General features: G+C 43.7%; 2 protein-coding genes across 3 annotated transcripts in view; one reads left to right on the top strand and one right to left on the bottom strand.

Annotated features, from left to right (window-relative positions):
- LOC140197693 (delayed-rectifier potassium channel regulatory subunit KCNS2-like) overlaps positions 1 to 22341 on the bottom strand; it is a 98366-nt gene extending 76025 nt beyond the window's left edge. Inside the window, exon 1 of the mRNA XM_072258043.1 lies at positions 22045 to 22341. The gene's annotated coding sequence lies outside the window, so the exon portion shown is untranslated. The remainder of the gene's footprint in view (positions 1 to 22044) is intronic.
- Positions 22057 to 24970, top strand: part of LOC140197701 (NIPA-like protein 2) — a 106578-nt gene continuing 103664 nt past the window's right edge. For both annotated transcript variants that reach the window (XM_072258075.1, XM_072258065.1), the window contains exon 1: positions 22057 to 22400. In XM_072258075.1, the coding sequence (XP_072114176.1) occupies positions 22122 to 22400 (279 nt within the window). In that variant the 5' untranslated portion in view covers positions 22057 to 22121. The remainder of the gene's footprint in view (positions 22401 to 24970) is intronic.

The raw sequence follows: 24970 nt of genomic DNA, 5'->3' as shown, positions 1-24970 counted from the left end.
CCAGACTGTTTGGGCTGACGGGAAGTGCACTGAGAGCGGTAAGCGTAAAGGTGTTGGGTGCTTACTGTCCTGGTTAACAACAGATGGTGCAATCCTGGTCATATTACGATCAAGGAACGTGTTTGTAGCCCGGATATTGAACTTTTTGCTGTTGGACCACGGCTATATTCCACCGAGATGCAACACTGGGCGTCATGAGAGGTTGTTCCTGCCTGTGGCCATCGAACTTTGCAGCTCGTCCCGTGGAGGGTCAGACACCCTGAGCCAATAGGCTGGTCCTGGATTTATTTCCATCTGGCATAGTTTGCATTTTGTTGTTTGATTGTGGTTTTATATTGCTATATTTATGCTCTATTCTTGGTTGGTGCAGCTGTAATGAAACCCAATTTCCCTCGGGATCAATAAAGTATATCTATCTATCTATCTATCATCTGCCATCTTTCAGCCCACTCTTCTAACTGGCCTAAATCTCTCTGCAAGCTTTGAAAACCTACTTCATTATCCACAACGCCACCTATCTTAGTATCATCTGCATACTTACTAATCCAATTTACCACCCCATGATCCAGATCATTAATATATATGACAAACAACATTGAACCCAGTACAGATCCCTGAGGCACACCACTACACACCGTCCTCCAATCTGACACAGTTATCCACCACTACTCTCTGGCGTCTCCCATCCAGCCACTGCTGAATCTATTTTACTACTTCGATATTAATGCATAACAATTGAACCTTCCTAACTAACCTTCCGTGTGGAACCTTGTCAAAGGCCTTACTGAAGTCCATATAGACAACATCCATCGCTTTACCCTCATCAACTTTCCTAGTAACCTCATTAAAAAATTCAATAAGATTTGTCAAACATGACCTTCCACATGCAAATCCATGTTGACTGTTCCTAATCAGACCCTGTCTCTCCAGATAATTATATGTACCATCTCTAAGAATACTTTCCATCAATTTACCCACCACTGACATCAAACTCACAGGCCGATAATTGCTAGATTTACTCTTAGAACCAGGTTCATGTCATCAGGTTGGAGACTACCTAGTTAGAATATGAGGTATTGTTCCACCAACCTGATCGGTCTCATCGTTTCAGTAGAGGAGGTTATAACCAAAATCTTGGAATGGGAATGGGAAGTTGAATTGAAATGGGTGGCCACCAGAAAATCCCACCTTTTGTGGTGAACTGAGCAAATACAGTTGAAGTCAGAAGTTTACATACACCTTAGCCAAATATATTTAAACTCAGTTTTTCACAATTCCTGACATTTAATCCTAGAAAACATTCCCTGTCTTAGGTCAGCTAGGATCACTACTTTATTTTAAGTCTGTGAAATGTCAGAATAATAGTAAAGAGAATGATTTATTTCAGCTTTTATTTCTTTTATCACTTTCCCAGTGGGTCAGAAGTTTACATACACTTTGTTAGTATTTGGTAGCATTGCCTTTAAATTGTTTAAACTTGGGTCAAACTTTTTGGATAGCCTTCCACAAGCTTCTCTCTTTTGCTGAACCAAGTTTCCAATATCCCTTGAAAACCATGGCTCTCTCAAACTTTTAACCTTTCCTTTCAACCTAACAGGAACATAAAAGATTCTGTACCCTCAAAATTTCACCTTTAAATGACCTCCATTTTTCTATTACATCCTTCCCATAAAACAAATTGTCCCAATCCACTCCTTCTAAATCCTTTCGCATCTCCTCAAAGTTAGCCTTTCTCCAATCAAAAATCTCAACCCTGGGTCAATCTATCCTTCTCCATAATTATATTGAAACTAATGGCATTGTGATCACTGGACCCGAAGTGCTCCCCAACACTAACCTCTGTCACCTGACCTATCTCATTCCCTAACAGGGGATCCAACACTGCCCCTTCTCTAGTTGGTACCTCTATGTATTGCTGCAAAAACAAACTATCTTGCACACATTTTATAAACTCCAAACCATTCAACCCTTTTACAGAATGGGCTTCCCAGTCTATGTGTGGAAAATTAAAATCTCCCACAATCACAACCTTGTGCTTACTACAAATATCTGCTATCTCCTTACAAATCTGCTCCTCCAATTCGACAAAATAAATATTAGAGCCCAAAATCTTGATCAGGGATATTATTCCTTGTGATAAAGGATAGCGACATTATAATGATGAGAAATGAAAAAATTTACAGAGTGTGGGCGGAAAATCAGAATCAATTGCATATAAACTCTAAAGTTTAATGAGTTTGAAAGGAATACAGTACTCAAAAGCCGCTCTCACAATGTACACTAATCTAACATTGCTGACTGGATCACTGCACTGCTTTTCCCAGATTACATTGAGTTCATTTCTTGCAGGATACAGTGTGCGGAATAAACTGCATAATACAACCTTGTTCATTATTGATGGTCTTCCTGACAACAAATGGGTAGCAATGTTTTACTCTAACACCACTTCATCATTACAACCCATGCAACCAGGCTATGACCAGAACATTCAAAGCTGACTGCCTACAGGTGGAATGAGACATTTCATTTCAAAATCAAGCAATAAAAAAACTCACCAGACAGATGGCTAAGATTATCATGATAACTACAGGTTACATCAGTCCTGAGATCACCTAACCCATGCAACGAGTAGTATTTGAAGAAGAGTACAACCAACATTGGTGCACAACTCCCTTGAGTTTACACACCTGAAAGGATGTTGTCAAGTTATCAGATGAAGCTGGGTTTGTTGAAATAGTGGAAAAGTTAACAGAATTTCATGACAGATAGCTGACAAATGCCGATCACTTACAGCTACATAGAAACACCACACCACACTGAACAACCATTACCCATTTTCAAAGACAATGATGTTAGACCACAAGACCATACGGTAAGACATAGGAGCAGAAACAGGCCATTTGGCCCATTGAGTCTGCACTGCCTTTCGATCATGGCCGACCTAATTTCCCTCTCAACCAGATTCTTCTACCTTCTACGTGTAACATTTGACACCTTTACTTGTTGAGTATTTATCAACATCCACTTTAAATATACCCAATGACTTGGTCTCCACAGGCATCTGTGACAGTGAATTCCACAGATCCAGCACCCTCTGGCTGAAGAAATTCCTCCTCATTTCTGTACTAAAGGGTCGTCCTTCTATTCTGAGGCTGTGCCCTCTGATCTGAGGCTGTCCCACTTTATTTAAATAAATAGTGCAGCATTAAATGTGAACACAGGATTTTTATTGATGCACCATAGAAAGGATTCTATCCGGGTGCATTATAACTTGGCATGGCAACTACTCTGCACGTGATTGCATGTAACTGCAGAGTGGTGTAGACATCAAGAAAACCAGCCTCCGCTCCTTGGACTCTGTCTGTACTTCTCACTGCCTCAGTAAAGCAGCCAGCATAATCAGACACTCCATCCACCCCAGACATTCTCTCTTTTCCCTTCTTTCATCTGCCAGAGAATACAAAAACCTGAAAGCAGGCCGATTTGGATTCAGGTGCAGGCTGAAATGTGGTGGCTAGGTCCAGGCCCAGAGTGAATCAAAGCGACAGGGCACGGTTCCCAGAGCAAAGAACGACCTGATGTTTGGACGATTTAAATGCCTGACCAGATTGAAAAGACAGGGTGTTGGGAACAGAGGTGAGGGTTAAGCTGGTTCTCCTAGTTGTTCCTTGATGTTTACTCAGCTCTGCACTGAACTGAGGCTGAAGCTGTGGCCTGCTCCAGGCTTTGTGTCTCTGAACACTGGATGTTTTACAGTCTTTTTTTAAAAAATGGGTATTTTTTGGCTTCTTTGTTTTGTGACTGCCTGCAAGGATATGAATCTCAAGGTTGTATAATGTATATATACTTTGATAATAAATGGATTTTGAACTTTGAAATTGTCTTTGAGCCTAGTGGTACATGCTTTCAGGCTGTTGTATCTTCTGCCCAGTGGGAGAGTGGAGAAGATTACAGATTGGCATGGTTGATTTTTAAGACTATTATAGTCCTACACTCTGATAGGACTACTTAATAGTATGCTAATACAGCCTCTACCTCGTTATGATCTCGACACTGGAAAACATGGATTTTTTCCCAAAACATGGATCTTTTCGGAGCCACCTCTCAGCAAAAGCTTTTATAGAGTTTTACAGCATGGAAGCATGCCCTTTGACCTGTCTGAACCATGCTAATCTGTATCTTCTCCCCTCTCCCATTGGGCCGAAAATATAAAAGCCTGAAAGCTTTGTTATAAGACTATTAAATGGTTCCGTAATGTAATAAAATTGACTCTTGACCTTGCAGCCTACATTGTTACGATGTTGCACATTACTGTCTACTTGTATTGCAATTTCGCTGCATTCTGTTATTGTTTTACCTTGTTTTAGCTCAATGCACTGTGTAATGATTCGATGTGTATGAACATTATGCAAAACAAAGCTTTTACTCCCTTAACCTAATTATGCATGGCATGATTTGTTTGGATGACATGCAAAACAAAAGCTTTTCACTGTACTCACTCCAAGGTACAGTGAAAAGCGTTTACTCCTGATGATAATAATAAACCAATACTAATGTTTTTTTTCCTCAGTAGTTACATCTTTTCAAAATAAATTCATAAGCTTTTACATTGAAGTACCACTTAAGAATTCTCATTTAAATCAACATTTTCTGAGGACGCATCCCTTTAATAAATGGAGAAATGTCTGAATGGATCATTCATAGAGTCATTGATTTATACATTTGTGGAAATGGTTTCTTTTTGTGCAGTGAATTCCTTGTAACTTGTCCAACACTGATGACATTTCAGAGCAGCAGAGCTATCCTTACCTGTTTCATGGGTACTGACAAGCCCAAGGTCAAATGCTCCCTTGGTGGTGCAACATGAGTAACACAATCAAACCTGTCTTTGTTCAACAAGACAAGGAACAAAGCAGAATGAGTCAGACCTCCTGCTTCCCAAGGCGATAGTGCACATCAATTTATCAGTACATTTCCAGGTCCCTTTGGATTGTAAAATAGAGAACCAAACCTTCTCCTGTGAATAGTCTTATTTCACTGGAGGTGTTCTTTATTGATTCCTAGAATAATTGAATAAGAAAGCACAGGAGATAATTCATGATGGAACTCTTCTGATACTCCCTGTTTTCCTTGTAATCCCTCTTTCCCCTTGAAAAACTTAACGCTTCACTGCACCTGCTTCACTTGAGACTCTTTTGCCAATTACCATAAATTTACTACTTTGCTTCTGGAAGCATTTCTTGATTAATTATACCATTAAAACTCCTGTGCAACTTACAAATTAAATCTCCTTTAGTTTCTTTTTTGTCAGCTTTTTCAATCTCCCCATGCAAAGCGAGGTTTGTCATCCATAGAACCAGTCCACATCCTCCCCAAGACCTTTAGTTCTTCCTAAAGAGCCCAAAGTTGAACTCAATCCTCAAACTGGGGTGCAGTCAACATTTGATAAAGATTTGGGCCAGTTACAAAATCCATTCCTTTTACATGACTAGGATATTCCAACTAAACATGCAATACTTCAACCAGTGAGAATGAACAACTGTGAAACCCCAAACTCCTGACTTGGAAAACCTTAAAAAAAGAGGTTTTCACAGGGTCCAAATCTTTAAACTTCTTATTTGGCAGTGCCCTTGTGTGAACCATAATCTGAAGATCTGTGGCATATCAGGTGTTTAGTTTATCACTGCCTTCTCAAAGGTGATTAACTTTCCATTTGAAGTTAAGCACAGTCGTGGAGAGATAAAGCTCTGTAACAGACTTTTTCACTCTCTAAATCGCTGCCAACCATTTACTGTCCATTTTTACATTAATCCTATCCTAACCCACTCTATTCTCCCCAATTTCACATTAACTGCCTTCACATCTACTCCCTACTGCCCATCCCTCAGATTCTACCATTCACCTACATAAAGGGGCAAGTTACAGTGGCCAATTATCCCACTAACCCACCGGCCTTTGGGATGTCGGTGGAAACCAGAAACCTGAAGGAAATCCTCACAGTCACAGGAGAACATGCAAACTCCACTCAGACAACACTGATAGAACCGGAGTGCCTGGAGACTGGGGCAATAGCTCCAACTCTTGGCACTGTCCCGTTATACTCAGCTGAGTCACAGGAGAATGAACAGCTCTTCCATCCTGGCAGACTGATCAAATACACAAATAGCTGGCAGGAGTATATGGCTTAGCCCCTCCTAGCAACATCTCTGAACAACCTCGGCCTCTCCAATACAGCCTTGCAGCCCAAATCCTTCAACTTTGGAACCAGTCTTGGAAATTTTATTATACTGTCATTCATCCTAAGATGGGGTGACACAATATCCCAAGGTTCTTTATGTTTTACAAAATCCTTCACTACGTTCACTCCCTCTTGACCAAATATGTTTGCTATAAAATGCAAGGATTGGAACCAGCACCAACTATCATGTGAGATGTAGACACAGAGACTTTCTCATTTCTGGTCCTGCCACCAATGTGTGCAGATTGACCTATCAACTTTGGAGAGTTGTACGCAGTTCAGGTCACCAAAAGAAGATATGGAGGAACAGGAGAGGGTGCAGTGAAAGTTTACAAGGACGAACACCAGAAATGCAAAGACATACATATCAAGGAAAGTAAACAGACTGGGTGGCCTATTTACATTCTGAAGAAAAGGAGAGGTAGGGATGACCAGAAGTCTTTAACACTTTGGATACTGCTGTGGGGGGAAAAGACCTAGCAGAGGATAGTCACAACAGAGCAGTCAGGTCTCTGGCAATGAGTCTGCCTCTGTGACTCAGAAGGTAAGATGGAGAAGAGACAAGCTCTGATGTTAGGGAATTCATTAGTTAGGGGAACAGAAAGGAGGTTCTGTGGACAACAATAAGATTCCCGGATAGTACATTGCCTCCCAGGTACCAAGGTCCAGAACACCTCCAATTGAGTACTCAGCATTCTTAAGTGGGAGGGTGAGCAGCCAGAAGTCAAGGTCCAAGTAGGTACCAATGACAAGGATGGGAAGAGAGACGAGGTTCTGCAAAGTGAGTTCAGGGTGTTAGGTCCAATCACAAGCGAAAATCTGCAGATACCGGAAATCCAAGCAACACACACAAAATATTGGAGCAACACAGCAGGCCAGGCAACATCTATGGAAAAGAGGACAGTCAACGTCTCGGCCTGGAATGTTGATTGTACTCTTTCCCATAGATACTGGCTGGCCTGCTGAGTTTCTCCAGCATTTTGTTTGTGTTGTCAAGTGTTAGGTGTTAAGGACAGAACCTCCAGAGATGTGATCTCAAGACTGTGATAACAGGTGATTTTAACTTTACACATATTGGCTGGGACTCCTATACTGTAAAAGGACAAGATGGGATAGAGTTTGTCAAATGTGCTCAGGAAAGTTTCCTTAATCAGTATGTAGAAGTCCCAATGAGAGCCTGTGCGATACTTGAACTGCTTATAGGAAATGAGATAAGGCAAGTGCCAGAAGTTTGTGTAGGTGGACACTTTGCACGTAGCGATCATAATGCCATTAGTTTCAATGTAGATATGGAAATGGATAGGTCTGGTCCACAGGTTGAGATTTTTAGTTGGAGAAAGGTCAATCTTGATGGAACACACATAAAAGTTGCTGGTGAACGCAGCAGGCCAGGCAGCATCTCTAGGAAGAGGTGCAGTCGACGTTTCAGGCCGAGACCCTTCGTCAGGACTGAGACAATGGCCTGGTGCTCGTTAGTGGGGTCACGATCGAGGGGTAAATAAGAGGAGGTATCCGCGAGTTGTCACTGTGCCTCGGCAAGGTAGAGGTCAGTACGCCAGACTACAACAGCACCCCCCTTATCGGCGGGTTTAATAATAAGGTTAGGATTAGTGCGGAGGGAGTGGAGAGCAGAGCGTTCCGAAGGAGTGAGGTTGGAATGGGAACAAGGTGCGGTGAAGTTGAGATGGTTGATGTCCCATCAGCAGTTAGCGATAAAGAGATCCAGAGCAGGCAGAAGACCAGAGCGGGGTGTCCATGAAGAAGAGGAGGGTTGAAGACGGGAGAAGGGGTCATCGGTGGGGGTGGAAGAGTCCTTGCCGAAGAAGTAGGCTCGGAGACGGATACGGCGGAAGAAAAGTTCCGCATCATGGCAAACACGGAACTCGCTGAGGTGTGGGCGAAGGGGGACAAAGGTGAGGCCCTTACCGAGGACAGAGCGCTCTGCCTCCAACAGTTGAAGGTCAGAGGGGATGGTAAAGACCCGGCACGGATGACAGCTGGGATCAGAGAGGGGAGGGGGGAGGCTGGGGGTGTCAATGGAGAGGGGAGGGTTGGGGTGAGAGGAAGATGGAGCCTCTGAGGACCCAGGAGCTGACGATGGGATCTGAAGGAGACGGGATTGCAGAGTATTGGTGGGGAAAGGGGAGACGGGAGTCACAATAGCAGCACATAAAGACCCAGCCTGGAGTTCAAGGCTGGAATCTTGAGAGCTGGGATCAGAGGGGGGAGGGGGGAGGCTGGGGGTGTCAGTGGAGAGGGGATGGTTGGGGTGAGAGGAAGATGGAGCCTCTGAGGGCCCAGGAGCTGACGGTGGGATCTGAGGGAGACGGAGTTGCAGAGTGGTGGTGGGGGAAGGGGAGACGGAAGTCACAATAGCAGCACATAAAGACCCGGCCTGGAGTTCAAGGCTGGCGTCTCAGTTGGTGGTTGCGCAATCGCTGTGAAGGTGTCCATGGCTGTTGCTGGAGTCTGGGTTTTGAATATGTCCTGAGGTGTTGGAGCCGGCGAGATCAATGGCAGAAGCCGCAATCTGAAGTTCATGCCTGCTAGTGTCGGGGCCGGTGGGCTCTGGAGTCCGTAGATGTAGGATCTTGCGATCTTTGCCTAACATGACAAAGTCAAAAAAATGGCGATTGCAGGCGTGAATCCGACGGAGGATGAAATAACGGGTAGGACCATTACAGACGGCGAAGAAAGTGTCCCGAAGGTGTGGAAGGGTCTGGGATAGGGACACCAAGTACCTCCTCATGGCGGAGAGAGTCGCCTTCAGAGTTTGACGGGAGAAGCGGCGAGAGGCAGAGTCAATAAAATGTGAGTACCTGGGATCCTCAGAAGGTCCAAATTGAGAGGCTCGAAAACGAATCCTGAAGCCAACTGGAGTAAGTTGGCAGCGGAGGCACGTTCCAAGAAAGGATATATGGCTGTGATAGCGAGTCTGAGTCAAAATGTGGTCGAAAAGTTGAAGAGCCGAAGAAATTACAGATGGGGAGCAGTGAGAGATGGTTTCACTGAACTCCCGTCGAAGAGAGGATCTAAACTTCTTCGGTGTGGGCATCACCGGAAGAGGCTTCGCAGTAGTGAATTTAAAAACGCAAACAACAGGAATTCTGCAGAAGCTGGAAATTCAAGCAACTCACATAAAAGTTGCTGGTGAACGCAGCAGGCCAGGCAGCATCTCTAGGAAGAGGTGCAGTCGACGTTTCAGGCCGAGACCCTTCATCAATTTTGATGGTGTGGATTTGGACAGGTTGTTTACTGGCAAAGGTGTACTTGGTAAATGGGGAGTCTCCAAAAGTGAAATTTTGCGAGTACAAATCTTGTATGTGCCTGCCAGAATAAAAGGTAAAGATAACAGGTTTAGGGAACCTTGGTTTTCAAAAGATATTAAGGCCCTGGTTAAGCAAAAAAAAGGTTGGTGCATGGGGATACAATAGGGTCTTTTAAGAGCCTCTTAGATAGGTACATGGAGCTTTGAAAAAGAGAGGACTATGAACTAGGGAAGTTCTAGGCAGTCTCTAGAGCAGGTTACATGGTTCAGCCAACATTGTGGGCCCAAGGGCCTGTAATGTACTGCAAATTTCTATGTTTGATGTTCTAAAAGGTGGAGGAGAATCCCAAGGGATTCTACAGATTTATTAAGAGCAAAAGGATTGCAAGGGACATAATTGGTCCTCTGGAAGATCAGAATGGTAATCTATATTTGCAGCCAAAAGAGATGGGGAAGATCTTAAATGGATTTTTTGCAGCTGTATTTATTTGGGAGACAGATACAGAGTCTATAGAAGTGAGGCAAAGCAGCAATGAGGTTATGGACCCTACACAGATTATAGAGGAGGAGGTGTTTGGTGCCTTGACTCAAATCAGGGTGGATAAACCCCAAGGGCCTATTAAAGTGTTCCCTCAGGCCCTGTGGCAGGAAAAGGCAGAAGGTGCACAGATAGTTAAATCATCCTTAGCGACAATTGAAGTTACCAGAGGCTTGAAGAATAGCCAATATTGTTCTGTTGTTTAAGATAGGCTCTAAAAATAAGCCAGGAAATTATGGGCCTGAAAAGCGTGACATCAGTAGTGGGAAAGTTATTGGAAGGTATTCTAACTGACCGGATATATGAATATTTGGATATACATGGACTGATTGGGGATAGTCAGCTTGGCTTCATGCGTGGTAGGTCATATCTAACCAATTTTGTAAATTTCTTAAGACCATAACAGACACGCCACCTCTCCCGGAAGTTCCAGGAGTCTCCTGCATATTAATAGTGGCTCTCTGATGCCTGCAATTATATGCAATATACCGGAAATCAATCTTTTTGAGAGCGAGAGAGCGACCACAAGAGAGAGAAAGAGAGAGTGAGAGAGCAAGCACGAGAGCAAATACGAGAGAGAGAGAGCACGAGAGAGAGCGAGAGCGAGAGAGCGTGCCATGGCAGAGTGTTCCAAAAAAAGAAAATGTAAAACGTACGTCACCCCAGACTACTTTAAAGTGTACCCCTGCCTAATAGGGGTCAAAAATAATGACAGTGTTGCTCGCTGCACTGTTTGCAACAGTGACTTTTCTATTGCCCATGGTGGGTTAAGACTGTAAAAGACATGTTGAGGTGAGTTTAACATGTGTCATTTGTTTATTAGTATAGCTAACGTTATTTAAACTAGCTGGCTAGCTGCTAAGGAACTACTCTACAGCAGACATCCCACCTCTCCTGGAAGTTCCAGGAGTCTCCCGCAAATTGATGACGCTACCTCCCTGAAATGAGTTTTTGCAGGGTGGGATGTTTCCATAAGACCATAAGATATAGGAGCAGAAGTAGGCCACTTGCCCATGGAGTCTGCTCTGCCATTCAATCATGTGCTGATCCAACTCTTCCAGTCGTCCCCACTCCCCTGCCTTCTCCCCATACCCTTTGATGGCCTGGCTAATCGAGAACCTATCTATCGCTGCCTTAAATGCACCTAATAACTTGGCTTCCACAGCCACTCATGGCAACAAATTCCACAGATTTACCACCCTCTGACTAAAGTAATTTCTCCGCATCTCTGTTTTAAATGGACATCCTTCAATCTTAAGTCATGTCCTCTTGTCCTAGACCCCTCTACCATGGGAAATAACTTTGCCATATCTAATCTGTTCAGACCTTTCTAAAATAAGGAGCCCAAAACTGCACACAATACTCCAAGTGTGGTCTCACGAGTGCCTTATAGAGCCTCAATATCACATCCCTGCTCTTGTATTCTATACCTCTAGAAATGAATGCCAACATTGTATTTGCCTTCTTCACCACCGACTCAACCTGGAGGTTAACCTTTAGGGTGTCCTGCACAGGGATTCCCAAATCCCTTTGCATCTCTGCATTTTGAATTCTCTCCCCATCTAAATAATAGTCTGCCTGTTTATTTCTTCCACCAAAGTGCATGCCCATACACTTTCCAACATTGAATTTCATTTGCCACTTCTTTGCCCATTCCCCTCAACTATCTAAATATCTCTGCAGGCGCTCTGTTTCCTCAACACTACCCACTCCTGCACCTATCTTTGTATCATCAGCAAATTTAGCCACAAATCCAAATTATTGACATACATCGTAAAAAGCAGCGGTCCCAAAACCAACCCCTATGGAACTCCACTGGTAACCGGCTGCCAGCCAGAATAGGATCCCTTTATTCCCACCCTCTGTTTTCTGTCAATCAGCCAATATTCCACCCATGCTAGTAACTCTCTTGTAATTCTATGGGCTCTTAGCTTGCTAAGCAGCCTCATTTGCAGCACCTTGTCAAAGGCCTTCTGAAAATCCAAGTACACCACATCTACTGTATCTCCTTTGTCTACCCTGCTTGTAATTTCCTCAAAGAATTGCAGTAGGTTAATCAGGCAGGATTTTCCTTTAAGGGAGCCATGCTGGCTTTGGCCTATCTTGTCATGTGCCTCCAGGTACTCCGTAATCTCATCTCTAACAATTGATTCCAATAACTTTCCAACTACTGATGTCAGGCTAACAGGTCTATAGTTTCCTTTCTGCTGCCTCCGACCCTTCTTAAATAGCGGAGTAACGTTTGCAATTTTCCAGTTACCCAGTACAATGCCAGAATCTATCAATTCTTGAAATGTCATTGTTAATGCCTCCGCAATCTCTCCAGCTACTTCCTTCAGAACCCAAGGGTGCATTCCATCAGATCCTGGAGATTTATCCACCCTCAGACAATTAAGCTTCCTGAGCACCTTCTCAGTTGTAATTTTCATTACACATACTTCACTTCCCTGACACTCTTGAATATCCGGTATACTACAGATGTCTTCCACTGTGAAGACTGATGCAAAATATGCATTCAGTTCCTCTGCCATCTCTGCGTCTCTCATTACAGTATCTCCAGCATCATTTTCTATTGGTCGTATATTTACCCTCAAATCTCTTATCCCCTTTATGTACTTAAAAAATCTTTTAGTATCTCTTCTTTGATATTAGTCATCAGCTTCCTTTCATAATTCATCTTTTCCTTCCTAATGACCTTCATAGTTTCCTTCTGCAAGTTTTTAAAAAGATTCCCAATCCTCTATCTCCCCACTAGCTTTGCCTCCCTTGTATGCCCTCTCTTTTGCTTTTACTTTGGCTCTGATTTCACTTGTCAGCAAAGTAAAAGCAAAAGAGACAGCATACAAGGAAGGTACCAAGAAAGCTGATGAAGACAAGGCAGTGGATATTGTCTACATGGACTTTAGAAAGGCATCTGACAAGATCCCGCATGGGAGGTTGGTCAGGAAAATCCAGTCGCTCGGCATTCAGGATGAGGTAGTAAATTGGATTAGATACTGGCTTTGCAGGAGAACCCAGAGTGTGGTAGTAAAGGGTTGCCTCCCTAACAGGCCGCCTGTAACTTATTGAATGCTACTGGGATTGGTGTTGGGTCCATTGTTGTTTGTCATCTATATCAACGACTTGAATGATAAGTGGTTAACTGGATCAGAAAATTCGTGGATGACACCAAGATTGGGGTTGTAGTGATCATCGAGGAAGACTATCAGACGTGGCAATATGATCTAGACCAGCTGGAATAAATGGATTGAAAATTGCCAAATAGAATTTAATGCAGACAAGTGCGAATTGTTGCACTTCAGTAGGACCAACTAGGGTAGGTCTTACACAGTGAACACTAGGGCTCTGAGGATTGTGGTAGAACAAAGGGATCTGGGAATACAGCTACATAATTCATTGAAAGTGGCATCACAGGTGAAAAGAGTTGGAAAGAAATCTTTTGGCACATTAGCCTTCATAAAACAAAGTATTGAGTGCAGGAGATGGGATGTTATGTTGAGGTTCAATGTCATTGCGATCACAGTTTGAATATCATTGTACACTCTGGGCAATAATTACAATGGCATTTTACTTCACATGGCATGTTCTCATTTCTTAGAAGCATTGTGTATGCCTTACTACATTTCAGGTCTTGACCTAATGTAGCATGAATGTTACTTGCCATTATCAGCCCATGACTGAATGTTGTCTAGGTCTAGTACATGCAAGGGTGGGCTGCTTTATTTGTTAAGGAGTAGTGATTGGAACTGAAATTACACAAGATCTCTGCTTACAATCTAATGAAGAAAACGCGGCCATCGATGAAGCAACTGAAGATGAATGGGTCTAGAACTCAGTCCTGAGAAGTTGCTATTAAGGGGTTGAGATAATTGATCTATAACAATCTTACGTAAGGCATAATTCCAATTAAATATTTTTACTCTGATGTCAAAGTGCCTTTATGCCACACTTGCTCAATGTTGTCTTGATGTTAGAGGCGGTCACTTCCACTTTTTACTGTTCTTTGGTCTACATGCGTAGGAGATGGAATGTTATGTAGAAGTTGTGTGAACCATTGGTGAGGCCTAATTTGGAGTATTGTGCGCAGTTTTGGTTATCTACCTACAGGAAATATGTAAATAAGGTTGAAAGAATACAGAGAAAATTTATGAGGACATTGCCAGGACTGGAGGACCCTGAGTTTAGGGAAAACTGCATATGTTAGGACTTTATTCCTTGGAACGTAGAAGATTGAAAGGAGATTTGACAGAGGTATACAAAATTATGAGCGGTGTAGATAGGGTAAAGGCAAGCAGGCTTTTTCCACTGTGATTGGGTAGGACTACAAATGGAGATTAAAGGTGAAAGGTGAAAAGTTTAAGGGGAACATGAGGGGAACCTTCTTCACGCAGAGGATCATGAGGGTGTGGAATAAGCTGCCAGCGCAAGGGGTAATGTGAGCTTTTTGTCAATTTTTAAAGAGAAGTTTGGATAGTAGGGATATGGATGGCTATCAATGGAACTAGTTAGTTTAAATGGCTCAGCACAGACCAGATGGGTTGAAAGGCCTGTTTCTGTGCTGCACTTTTCAATGATTCTTTGACTCTACAGCTCAATAGCAAAATTTTTCAATAAAGAGGATATTGAGAGAAGTTTTCTTCCTGTTGGGAAAACAATCAGCAGCCTACAATATAAGGGACTCACCAAGAAATCCTGTTGGTGTTCAGAAGAAACTTTTTTTTTAATTTAAAGACCCAAAATGTGCCTAAACAAATGTGGAATGAGCACTCACATGGAGTGATTCAGGTGTATTTGAGGGAGATTGGATAAGCAGAAGGGGAAAGAAGCAAATAGAGGGTTGTGCTGATAGATTTAAATGACAAAGAAATGGAAGCAAACAAAATTGGGTATAAATGCCAGCATGCAGAGTTCAGACCAAATGGTCTACTTCTGTTTTGTATGTTCCACTTACAAACGTCCTTTGAACCAGAGATTGCTCCACAAAATGAATGCCTATTGAATGTGGAGTAACCCAGGGAACGCGACTGAGCTCCATCCCACATCTCACACAACAGTATTCTTTATGGATTGTTGGCAACAGATTTCTCCCTCTGAGCTCAGACCATGGAGCTTGTTCCCATAAAGAAAAAATGTACTTATGAATGTTGCTGCTTGCAACGTTCACCACTTATTCGTGCCCACTGAAAATGTTAAAATGTAAAATCAAATTAAAATATGTAAAATACCACTAATCAGGAAGACTTTGTTAAATATTCAAATTCCCTGATATAAAAGCACATACTTACTCAAATAAACTATGGCCACACCTAGAAATTCAACAGCTGGCGAGATTCCAAGTTTACAGGCCTTCATATTTACTTCTTTATGTCAGAGAAACATTTGAACTCAAGAGACTGACAGATATTGCAAACGTAAAAACACAAGTGAACCAGTTAAAGACATCAAAATAGGTCAGCACTGAGTTACACTGGCCAATATCATATAACCATAACAGCACGGAAACAGGCCATCTCGGCCCTTCTAGTCCGTGCCGAACTCTTACTCTCACCTAGTCCAACCGACCTGCACTCAGCCCATAACCCTCCATACCTTTCCTGTCCATATATCTATCCAATTTAACTTTAAACGACAACATAGAACCTGCCTCAACCCCTTCTGCTGGAAGCTCGTTCCACACAGCTACCACTCTCTGAGTAAAGAAGGTCCCCCTCATGTTACCCCTAAACTTTTGTCCTTTAACTCTCAACTCATGTCCTCTTGTTTCAATCTTCTCCACTCTCAATGGAAAAAGCCTATCCACCTCAACTCTATCAATCCCCTTCATAATTTTAAACACCTCTATCACGTCCCCCCTCAACCTTCTATGCTCCAAAGAATAAAGACCTAACTTGTTCAACTTTTCTCTGTAACTTAGGAGATGAAACCCAGGCAACATTTCAGTAAACCTCCTCTGTACTCTCTCAATTTTATTGACATCTTTCCTATAATTCGGTGACCAGACCTGTACACAATACTCCAAATTTGGCCTTAGCAATGCCCTATACAATTTCAACATTACATCCTAACTCCTATACTCAATGCTTTGATTAATAAAGGCCAGCATACCAAAAGCTTTCTTCACCATCCTATCCACATGAGATTCCACCTTCAGGGAACTATGCACCATTATTCCTATGCACCATAGATCCCTCTGTTCTACAGCATTCTTCAATGCCCTACCATTTACCATGTATGTCCTATTTTGATTAGTCCTACCAAAATGTAGCACCTCACATTTTTCAGCATTAAACTCCATCTGCCATCTTTCAACCCACTCTTCTAACTGTCCTAAATCTCTCTGCAAGCTTTGAAAACCTACCTCATCATCCACAACGCCACCTATCTTAGTATCATCTGCATACTTACCAATCCAATTTACCATCCCATCATCCAGATCATTAATATATATCACAAACAACATTGGACCCAGTACAGATCCCTGAGGCACACCGCTACACACTGTCCTCCAATCTGACACACAGTTATCCACCACTACTCTCTGGCGTCTCCCATCTAGCCTAACGCAGTCTCTTAGGAGCTGCATCTGGACGCACCTGGCGCAGATGTGGATATCCGGGAGGCTGGGAGACTCCACTACCTCCCACATCCGGCACTGAGAACAACAAGCTGCCCTCACACTCATACTTTCCCTCTCTTCAAATAACAGGAAAAAAATGAAAAATCAAACCCTCTTCGCCTCGCCCGTTTCTGCCTAAGCCCGTTTAGCCAAAGCCCTTAAGCCTTCACTCTGCTCCCGGCTCACTCCGCAACCCGCAAACTACGCAAATATCTTCTACTTCTTGATGGACTTAATTTTGGGATAGTAAACCAGACTTCAAATCCCAGCTGGGAATTTTAAATTCAGTTTATTAAGTAAGTCAGGTAGTTTTTAAAAGACAGTTCTGACAATGGTGACCACAAAACCACAGGATAATCATTCTGACTGGTTACATCACAGCCTGGTAAGGAGGTTCCATTGCACAGGATCGGATCGCAGGGCTCCCCACCATCGAGGACATCTTCAGGAGATGGTACCTCAAGAACATGGCATCCATCACTAAGGACCTCACTAACTGGGACATGTCTTTTTCTCATTGATTCTGCTGTCCTTAACCAGTCTGGCTTTTATGTTCAATATGTGCCCAAAACCGTCCCCTGAAATGGCCCAGCAAACTGGGTATATCTGCAAATAAGCAGCGGAACCACCACAGCAGTTGAAGGAACTTCCTACTGCCTTCACGAGGGCAATTAGGGACGGGTACACCCTCACCCCCCTGGGAGTTAGGGATGTAAATGTGACTACATCACATGGGACGGATGGGCATTGCTGGTGTGATCACGTTCCAAGAGAATTTGAAGAGTAGAAGAGAATGGAAATAAGTGATTCAGTCCAACTGGTCCATACTGACTAATGTGCTCATCTAAATTAGACCCATTTCTCTGTCCGCCAAAGAAAGCAGGATCTCCCAGTGGCCACACATTTTAATTCCACATCCCATTCCCATTCTGATATGTCTATCCATGGCCTCCTCTACTGTAAAAATGAAGCCACACTCAGGTTGGAGGAACAACACCTTATATTCCACCTGGGTAGCCTCCAATCTGATGGCATGAACATTGACCTCAAACTTCCACTAATGCCCCACCTCCCCCTCGTATCCCGTCTGTTATTTATTTATATACAGACATTCTGTTTCTCTCTCTCCCCTTTTTCTCCCTCTGTCCCTCTGACTATACCCCTTACCCATCCTCTGGGCTTCCCCCTCCCTCTTTTCTTTCTCCCTGGGCCTCCTGTCCCATGATCCTCTCATATCCCTTTTGCCAATCACCTGTCCAGCTCTTGGCTCCATCCCTCCCCCTCCTGTCTTCTCCTATCATTTTGGATCTCCCCCCCGCCACTTTCAAATCTCTTACTAGCTCTTCTTTTAGTTAGTCCTGACGAAGGGTCTCGGCCTGAAACGTCGACTGTACCTCTTCCTATAGATGCTGCTTGGCCTGCTGCATTCACCAGCAACTTTGATGTGTGTTGCTTGAATTTCCAGCATCTGCAGATTTCCTCGTGTTTCCATTTATCTGTGTTTGTCCTACATCCTAGTGGGAAGGTTTGCGAATGCTGCACAGGGGTGTTTAAACCAGAGTTGCAAGGAGATTGTTATTAGAGCACCAGAACAGATAGTGGAGTGATTATTGAGAAAGATGGTGTTAAGAGCCTACATACAAGGCCAGGAATCAAAAGGTTGAGCATGCTGAGACTAATGTTCAGACCTGTGCATATCTCAATGCAAGGAGAATCGCAGGAAAGTCAGATGAGCTTAGGGCATGGATTAGCAGGTGGAATTATGACATTGTAGCCATTAGTGAGACTTGGTTGCAGGACTGGCTGTTCAGTGTTCTGTGTTTCTGTTGTTTTAGTTATGACAGAACGGGAGGGATTAAAGGAGGAGGGTGGCGTCACTAGTTATGGAAAATGTCACGGCAGTGTTCAGTCAGGACAGACTGCAGAGCCTGGCTTGTGAGGCTTTATAGGTAGAAGAGAGGAATAAGAATAACGATCCGTGGGATTTGGAGGAGCAGATTTGTAGAGAGATCGCAGACTGTTACAAGAAACATAAGGGTGTGATAGTAGGTGATTTTAACTTTCCACATATTGACTGGAACTTCCATACTGTAAAAGGCCTGGATGGGAGTTTGTCAAATGTGTTCAGGAAGATTTCCTTGATCAGTACATAGAAATGCCAATGAGCGAGAATGCGATACTAGATGTGCTATTCCAGAATGAGAAAGACCGGGAGACAGAAGTTTGTGTAGGGGAACACTTTGCATCAGCTGATTATAATGATATTAGTTTCAAAGTAATTATGGAAAAGGATAGATCTGTTGCTTGGGTTGAGATTCTAAGATTGGAGAAAAGCCAATTTTGATGGTATCAGAACAGATCTGGCAAGTGTGGAATGGGACAGTTTGTTTTCTGGCAAAGGTGTTTTTAGTAAATGGGAGGCCTTCAAAAGTGAAGTTTTGCGAGTAAAGTGTCTGTATGTCTCTGTCAGAATAAAAGGCAAGGTTTTCAAGAGATATTGAGGCTGGGGTTGAGAAAAAGAAGGAGATGCATAGCAGGTAGAGACAGGCAGGAACAAACAGGGCACCTGAGGAGTACAAGAAATATGAAAACACTGAAGGAAATCGTGGGCTGAAGGAAGACACAGTTGTTCTAGCAGACAAGGTGAAGGAGAATCCCGAGGAGTTATACAGATATATTAAGAGCAAAAGAATAGCAAGAGACAATATCGGTTCTCTGGATGATCAGAGTGGTAATCCACGCATGGAGCCAAAAGAGATGGGGGAGATCTTAAACTGATTTTTTTGCATCTGTATTCACTCAGAAGACAGACAGAGTCCGTAGATATGAGGCAATGCAGCAGTGAGGACATGGACCCTCTACAGAGGAGGAAGTGTTTGCTGTCTTGAAGCAAAATAGGGTGGATAAATCTCAGGACCTGACAAGGTGTTCCCTCGAACCCTGTATGAGGCCAGTGCAGAAATTGCAGGGGCCCTAGCAGAGATATTTAAAACCTCCTTAGCCACCAGTGAGGTGCTGGAGAATTGGAGGATAGCGAATATTGTTCTGTAGTTTAAGAACAGCTCTAAGAATAAGCCAGGAAATTATAGGCCGGTGCGTCTGACATCAGTTGTGGGAAAGCTATTGGAAGGTATTCTAAGGAACCAGATATGTAACTATTTGGATAGACACGGACTGATTAAGGATAGTCAACATGGCTTTGTGCATGGTATTTCATGCCTAACTAATCTTGTAGAGTTTTTGGAGGAAATTAGCAGGAAAGCTGACAAAGGCAAAGCAGTGAAGATTATCTACGTGGACTCCAGCAAAGTCTTTGTCAAGATCCGGCGTGGGAAACTGGTCAAGAAGGTTCAGTCGCTTGGCATTCAAGATGAGGCTGTGCCAGAAGGATCATTGCTCGGTGCTGAGTTCATTATCATTTGTCATCCATATCAATGATCTGGATGATAATGTACTAAACTGGTTCAGCAAATTTGCAGATGGCATCAAGATTAGGGGTGTAGTGGATAGTGAGGAAAACTATCAAAGCTTGCAGTGGGATTTGAACTAGCTGGAAAAGTGGGCTAAAAAATGGCAGATAGAATTTGATACAGAAATATGAGGTGTTGCACTTTGCGAAGTCCAACCAGGGTAGGTCTTACACAGTGAGTGGTAGGGCACTGGAAAGTGCAGTAGAACAGAGGGATCAGGGAATACAGGTCCATAATTCCTTGAAAGTAACGTCACAGGTAGGTAGGGTCAGAAAGAAAGCTTTTGGCACATTGGCCTTTATAAATTAATCTATTGGTACATGAGTTGCAATGTTATGTTGAAATTGTACTGTATTTTTGTGAGGACAAATTTAGAGTATTGCGTGCAATTCTGGTCACCTACTTAGAGGAAAGATGTAAGTAAGATTGAAAGAGTGCAGAGAAAATTTACAAGGATGTTGCCCAGACTTTAGGACCCGAGTTATGGAGAAAGGTTGAATAAGTTAGGATTTTGTTCCCTAGAACATAGAAGATCGAAGGGAGATTTGACAGAGGTATACAAAATTATGAGGGGCATAAATAGGGTAAATGCAAACAGGTTTTTTCCACTGAGGTTGAGTGAAACTACAATTAGACATCATGTTTTAAGGGAAGGGTGAAAGTTGAAAAGTTTAACAGGAACATGAGGGGGAATTTCTTCACTCAGAAGGTGGCGAGAGTGTTGAACGAGCTGCATGTGCAAATGATGGATGCAGGGTTGATTTCAACATTTATAAGAGATCTGTACAGGTACATGGATGGGAGAGGTATGCAGGGCAATGGTCTGGGTGCCCGATGGGACCGGGCAGATTAATGGTTCAGCACAGACTAAAGGGGCTGAAGGACCTACTTCAGTGCTGTAGTGTTGGATGATTTTATGACTTCTATTTGTCTAAACCTTTCCTGTCATTGTACCTGTCTGTCTACTGTATGTTTTATCATCGTCAGTGTCCCTACTTCAATCACTGATTATTCCATATGCAGATCATTCCATATAGATTCTATATGGACCACCTCCAGAGGAAAAGCTTGCCCCTCAGGCTCCTATTAAATCTCTCCCCTTTTTGACTAAGCCTATGCCCTCTAGTTCCTGATTCCCCACCTCTGGGCAAAAGATTCTGCACATTCTACACCCCTCATCATTTTGGGCATGTGTTCGACAGGAATCTGCAAAAAGCATCAAGACTGATGAATATTGGGAATTACCTGCAGTCAGTCACATGGTGGAGTGACGGCTCGGTTAAGGGTCAGAAGCAGCAAGATTGTCACCCACTTCTTTCCCGCTTTGGCAACAACACATGTTCTTCCTGTGATGTAGGTGTGTTTGATGTATTATAAACCTCCCCTCTCACCCCCTCCCAAGGGCAACTTCTGAAGCTTATCCACCACTTGTTCCAAAACAGAAGGGTCACCAAAATGCATGAAAGTGGGGGAGGAAGTGGGATGATTACAGATGAAGAGCTCACCACTTTAGCACCAGTTAAAAATTAGACACTACTGTAGTAAGTAAAAGCAGACCACACCAACACACTGCAGGTCGGACAGCATCTATGAAGAGGGAAACAACTAACGTTTAAGGTCGATGACCACAAGCACCCCTCCCCTCATCAGCATCAGGGACTTGAGATGCTATTTCCCTGGGTGTGACACAGCTGGTGTCTGCCTCGGTGTCTTCCCAGTTCACTGTGCTGAACGACATTAAAATGAAAAATATCTGCACCACACAGTTCCACATGAGACTCCTAAATTTGCTACAAATTAACAAATATTGTCGTTTGCAAGGAATCATTTACAACGCCTGTTACCATGTGAGGTGCTGCAAGGCTTTGCAGACAGAGCAGCGCACTATTTAATTGAAAAACACATCCCACTCACCGGTACGGAGCAGAGGTGTTGGGGTTTAGCGGAGGGCAGCGGTCTTTCCCCCGTGGTCGGCGACGATTTGTCTGGAGATGCCCGACAGCCGCACCTCATCCATCCCCCGGCTGAGCCGTGCAGGAAGTATCAGGAAGTTTCAGCGGCGGCGGCGGCGGGGCGGTGCGTTGCTGCCTCGGTCTGTGCGGGAAGTGGAGGTTGAACGGGCATCAGCCCTGCCCACGTTAGAGAGAGAGAGAGCGCGGATGGCGAGTGCTAGCTCCGGGATCACGCTCCGGCCGTTTAGTAATGCCACCCAGCTACAGCTTGCCAAAAGCACTGTGCCTCCAACCTGGAGTGGCTTGCACCTTTACCAGGTGAGAGGGCTCCCTCTTTGCGCGGGTTTTCAACGGGGGAGGGCAGGGATGTATCCTTCTCCGTAGTGGGATTGCTACAGTTCGGTTGTGACTCTTAATGGGAAGCGTGGGTGGCAAAGACTTGCCCCCCCCCCCCGTTTTCTCTGTTTCATCATTGGGATGTGTTTTAAAGTCAGTCTTTAGTTTGGGAGGAGAGGTGGGGCCTTAGATGTTTCCAGGGTAAGGAGATACCCCAACCACCATGGGGTCTGTCCCCGAAGAGGTTACCACCCTGATAGATGGTGGGGTCTAACGTGTTAAAGTGCCCCCCCACCCTTCCACAGAGCGGTAGGGCGTTGCCTCTCTGTTGGTGATGAATCAGCTGGTAACCGGAGCAAACGAAATGTCCTTGCAGGGCTGATTATGCCCTGCTTTGGGAACCTGGGTTGTTTTTCTCTCTGCATCTGTGTCTCAAATCTTTTGTGGGTTGAGGCTTACTTTGAAAGTGAATTCGTGCGTGATTTTTTTCCCCCCCCAGAGATTTTGCTTCTGGTGGTAAAGGTAAAGGTGGTTAGGGGAAAGAGTGGGCTATTTTGACAGAATCTGGGACCTGGGTGGTGACAGAAACATTCAGGGGTTCTCAGCAGAAGTCATTTGGTGCTCTTGAACTCTTGGAGGAGGGTTGATGAGGGAGAATATTGGATATAGATCTTTAGCAAGGGTGTCCCATGTGGCAGGTGGATTGAGATAAAGCTCTTGGCATTCAAGGAATTAAAATTTGGCTCAGTGTTAAAAAGCAGTGGTTAATGGGGATGGCCATATTGGTGACAGGAGGGCTGTGTGTGGTGAGGTTTTTGTGGGGTCAGTATTGGGGCCCCTTGCTTTCTGTGGTTTAACTGAATGATTTGGATTTAAATACAATAGCCAAGGAGTTGAATGGCATAGAAATAGGCCCTTCAGCCCATCTCATGCATGCTGTCCAACTCGGCTACCTGAGCCAGTACCATTTGCCTGCTTCGGGTCCATATCAGTCTCAACCATTCCTGTCCAAACATCTTTTAAGTGTTGTAATTGTATCCATCTCTAGCACTTCCTCTATCAGCTCGATCCATGTACCAACCACCCTCTTTGTGGAAAATGTTGTCCCATAGGTCCCCTTTCAATCGATCGCTCCTCACTTCAAGTAGAACATAGCACAGCAACAGGGCCTTCAGCTAACAACGTCTGTGCTGAATATGATACCAAATTAAAATAATTTGCTTCTGTCTGTACAGTATCCCTAGTCCTCCATTCCCTCCATATCCGTGTGTCTGCCTAACAGCCTCTTAAACACCTCTATTGTATTAGGTTTCGACACCACCGCTGACAGCATGTTCTGGGTACCCAGGACTCTGTGTGAATAAACATTTACCTGTACCCAGGACTCTGTTTGAATAAACATTTACCTGTACTTTCTCCTCTGAGCTTTCCCTCTTTCAACTTAAGTGCGGCTGCTCTTGGCTTTGACTTTTCTACCTTGGGAAAAAGATTCTGTTTACTCTATTTATGTCTGTCATAATTTTATAAACTTCTCTCAGGTCTCCCCTCAGCCGCTGAAGATCTGTAACACAGTCCTGTCTTGCTGTGTTACTTCCTGACCAGTTGACTTTGCAGTGGTGCCAGTTTACAGTTGTCTAGGAGGCTATTTTCTCCTCTGGCTTCCAGTCCACCCTCTGTAGGAAGATGCTTGTCACTCTGATGGTCTCCCTGCCCCTTGGCTGAGATCTGTCAGGAGTAGGCTGTCAGCTCTTGCAGGACTTGCAAATCTCCAGCTGCTTGTTTTGAAGATGGTACAGTCGGGAGAGTCACTCCCAGTGGCAGAGACGAAAGTTCAGTCCTGACCTCGGATGGGGTTTGCAGACTCCCCCCGTGACTGTGTGGGTTTCCTCCCATATCCCAAAGTCATGCAGAGCGGGAGGTTAGTTGGCTGCTGTAAATTGTCACTAGTGTGTAGCTGAGTGTTAGGATCTGGGGGAGTTGTTGGGAATATGGGGAAAATCAAAAATGGATTTGGTGTAAATTGTAAATAAGTGTAAATAAGTAGTTGAGTGGGGAGGAAATATAGGAGCCCGAAAATCCACACTCAACATTTTAAGAACAGCATTTTCCCCTCTGCCATCAGGTTTCTGAACGGTCTATGATACTACCTCATTATTGGTCTTTTGCACTATTTGTTTATTTTTGTAATTTAAAAATAAATTTTAAATTTTTTTGTAGAAAATGTTTATAATACAGAACACCACTTGCTGCTGGTTTATTATGGTTGTCACGAGTATGGAGATAAAATGCACCCAGACAGATCATTCCATACAGACGTACATTGAGGTAGTTAAAAGAAAACAATGCAGAATAGAGTGTTGCAGCCACAGAGAAAGTGAAATGCAGGTAGACAAATAAAGTGCAAGGGCCACAACGGAGTACACTGAGAGATCAAAGGTGATCTTTATCGGATGAGAGGTCCATACAAAAGTCTTTTATCAGCGGGATAAAAGCTATCCTTGAGCCTGGGTGTATGAGTTCTCAAAATTGTGTATCTTCTGTGTATGGGAGTG

This window comes from Mobula birostris, chromosome 1, assembly GCF_030028105.1.
Source record: "Mobula birostris isolate sMobBir1 chromosome 1, sMobBir1.hap1, whole genome shotgun sequence".
NCBI lineage: Eukaryota > Metazoa > Chordata > Chondrichthyes > Myliobatiformes > Myliobatidae > Mobula > Mobula birostris.
Note: the sequence above shows the minus strand (reverse complement) of the source record. Positions and strands in the feature narration are given on the sequence as shown.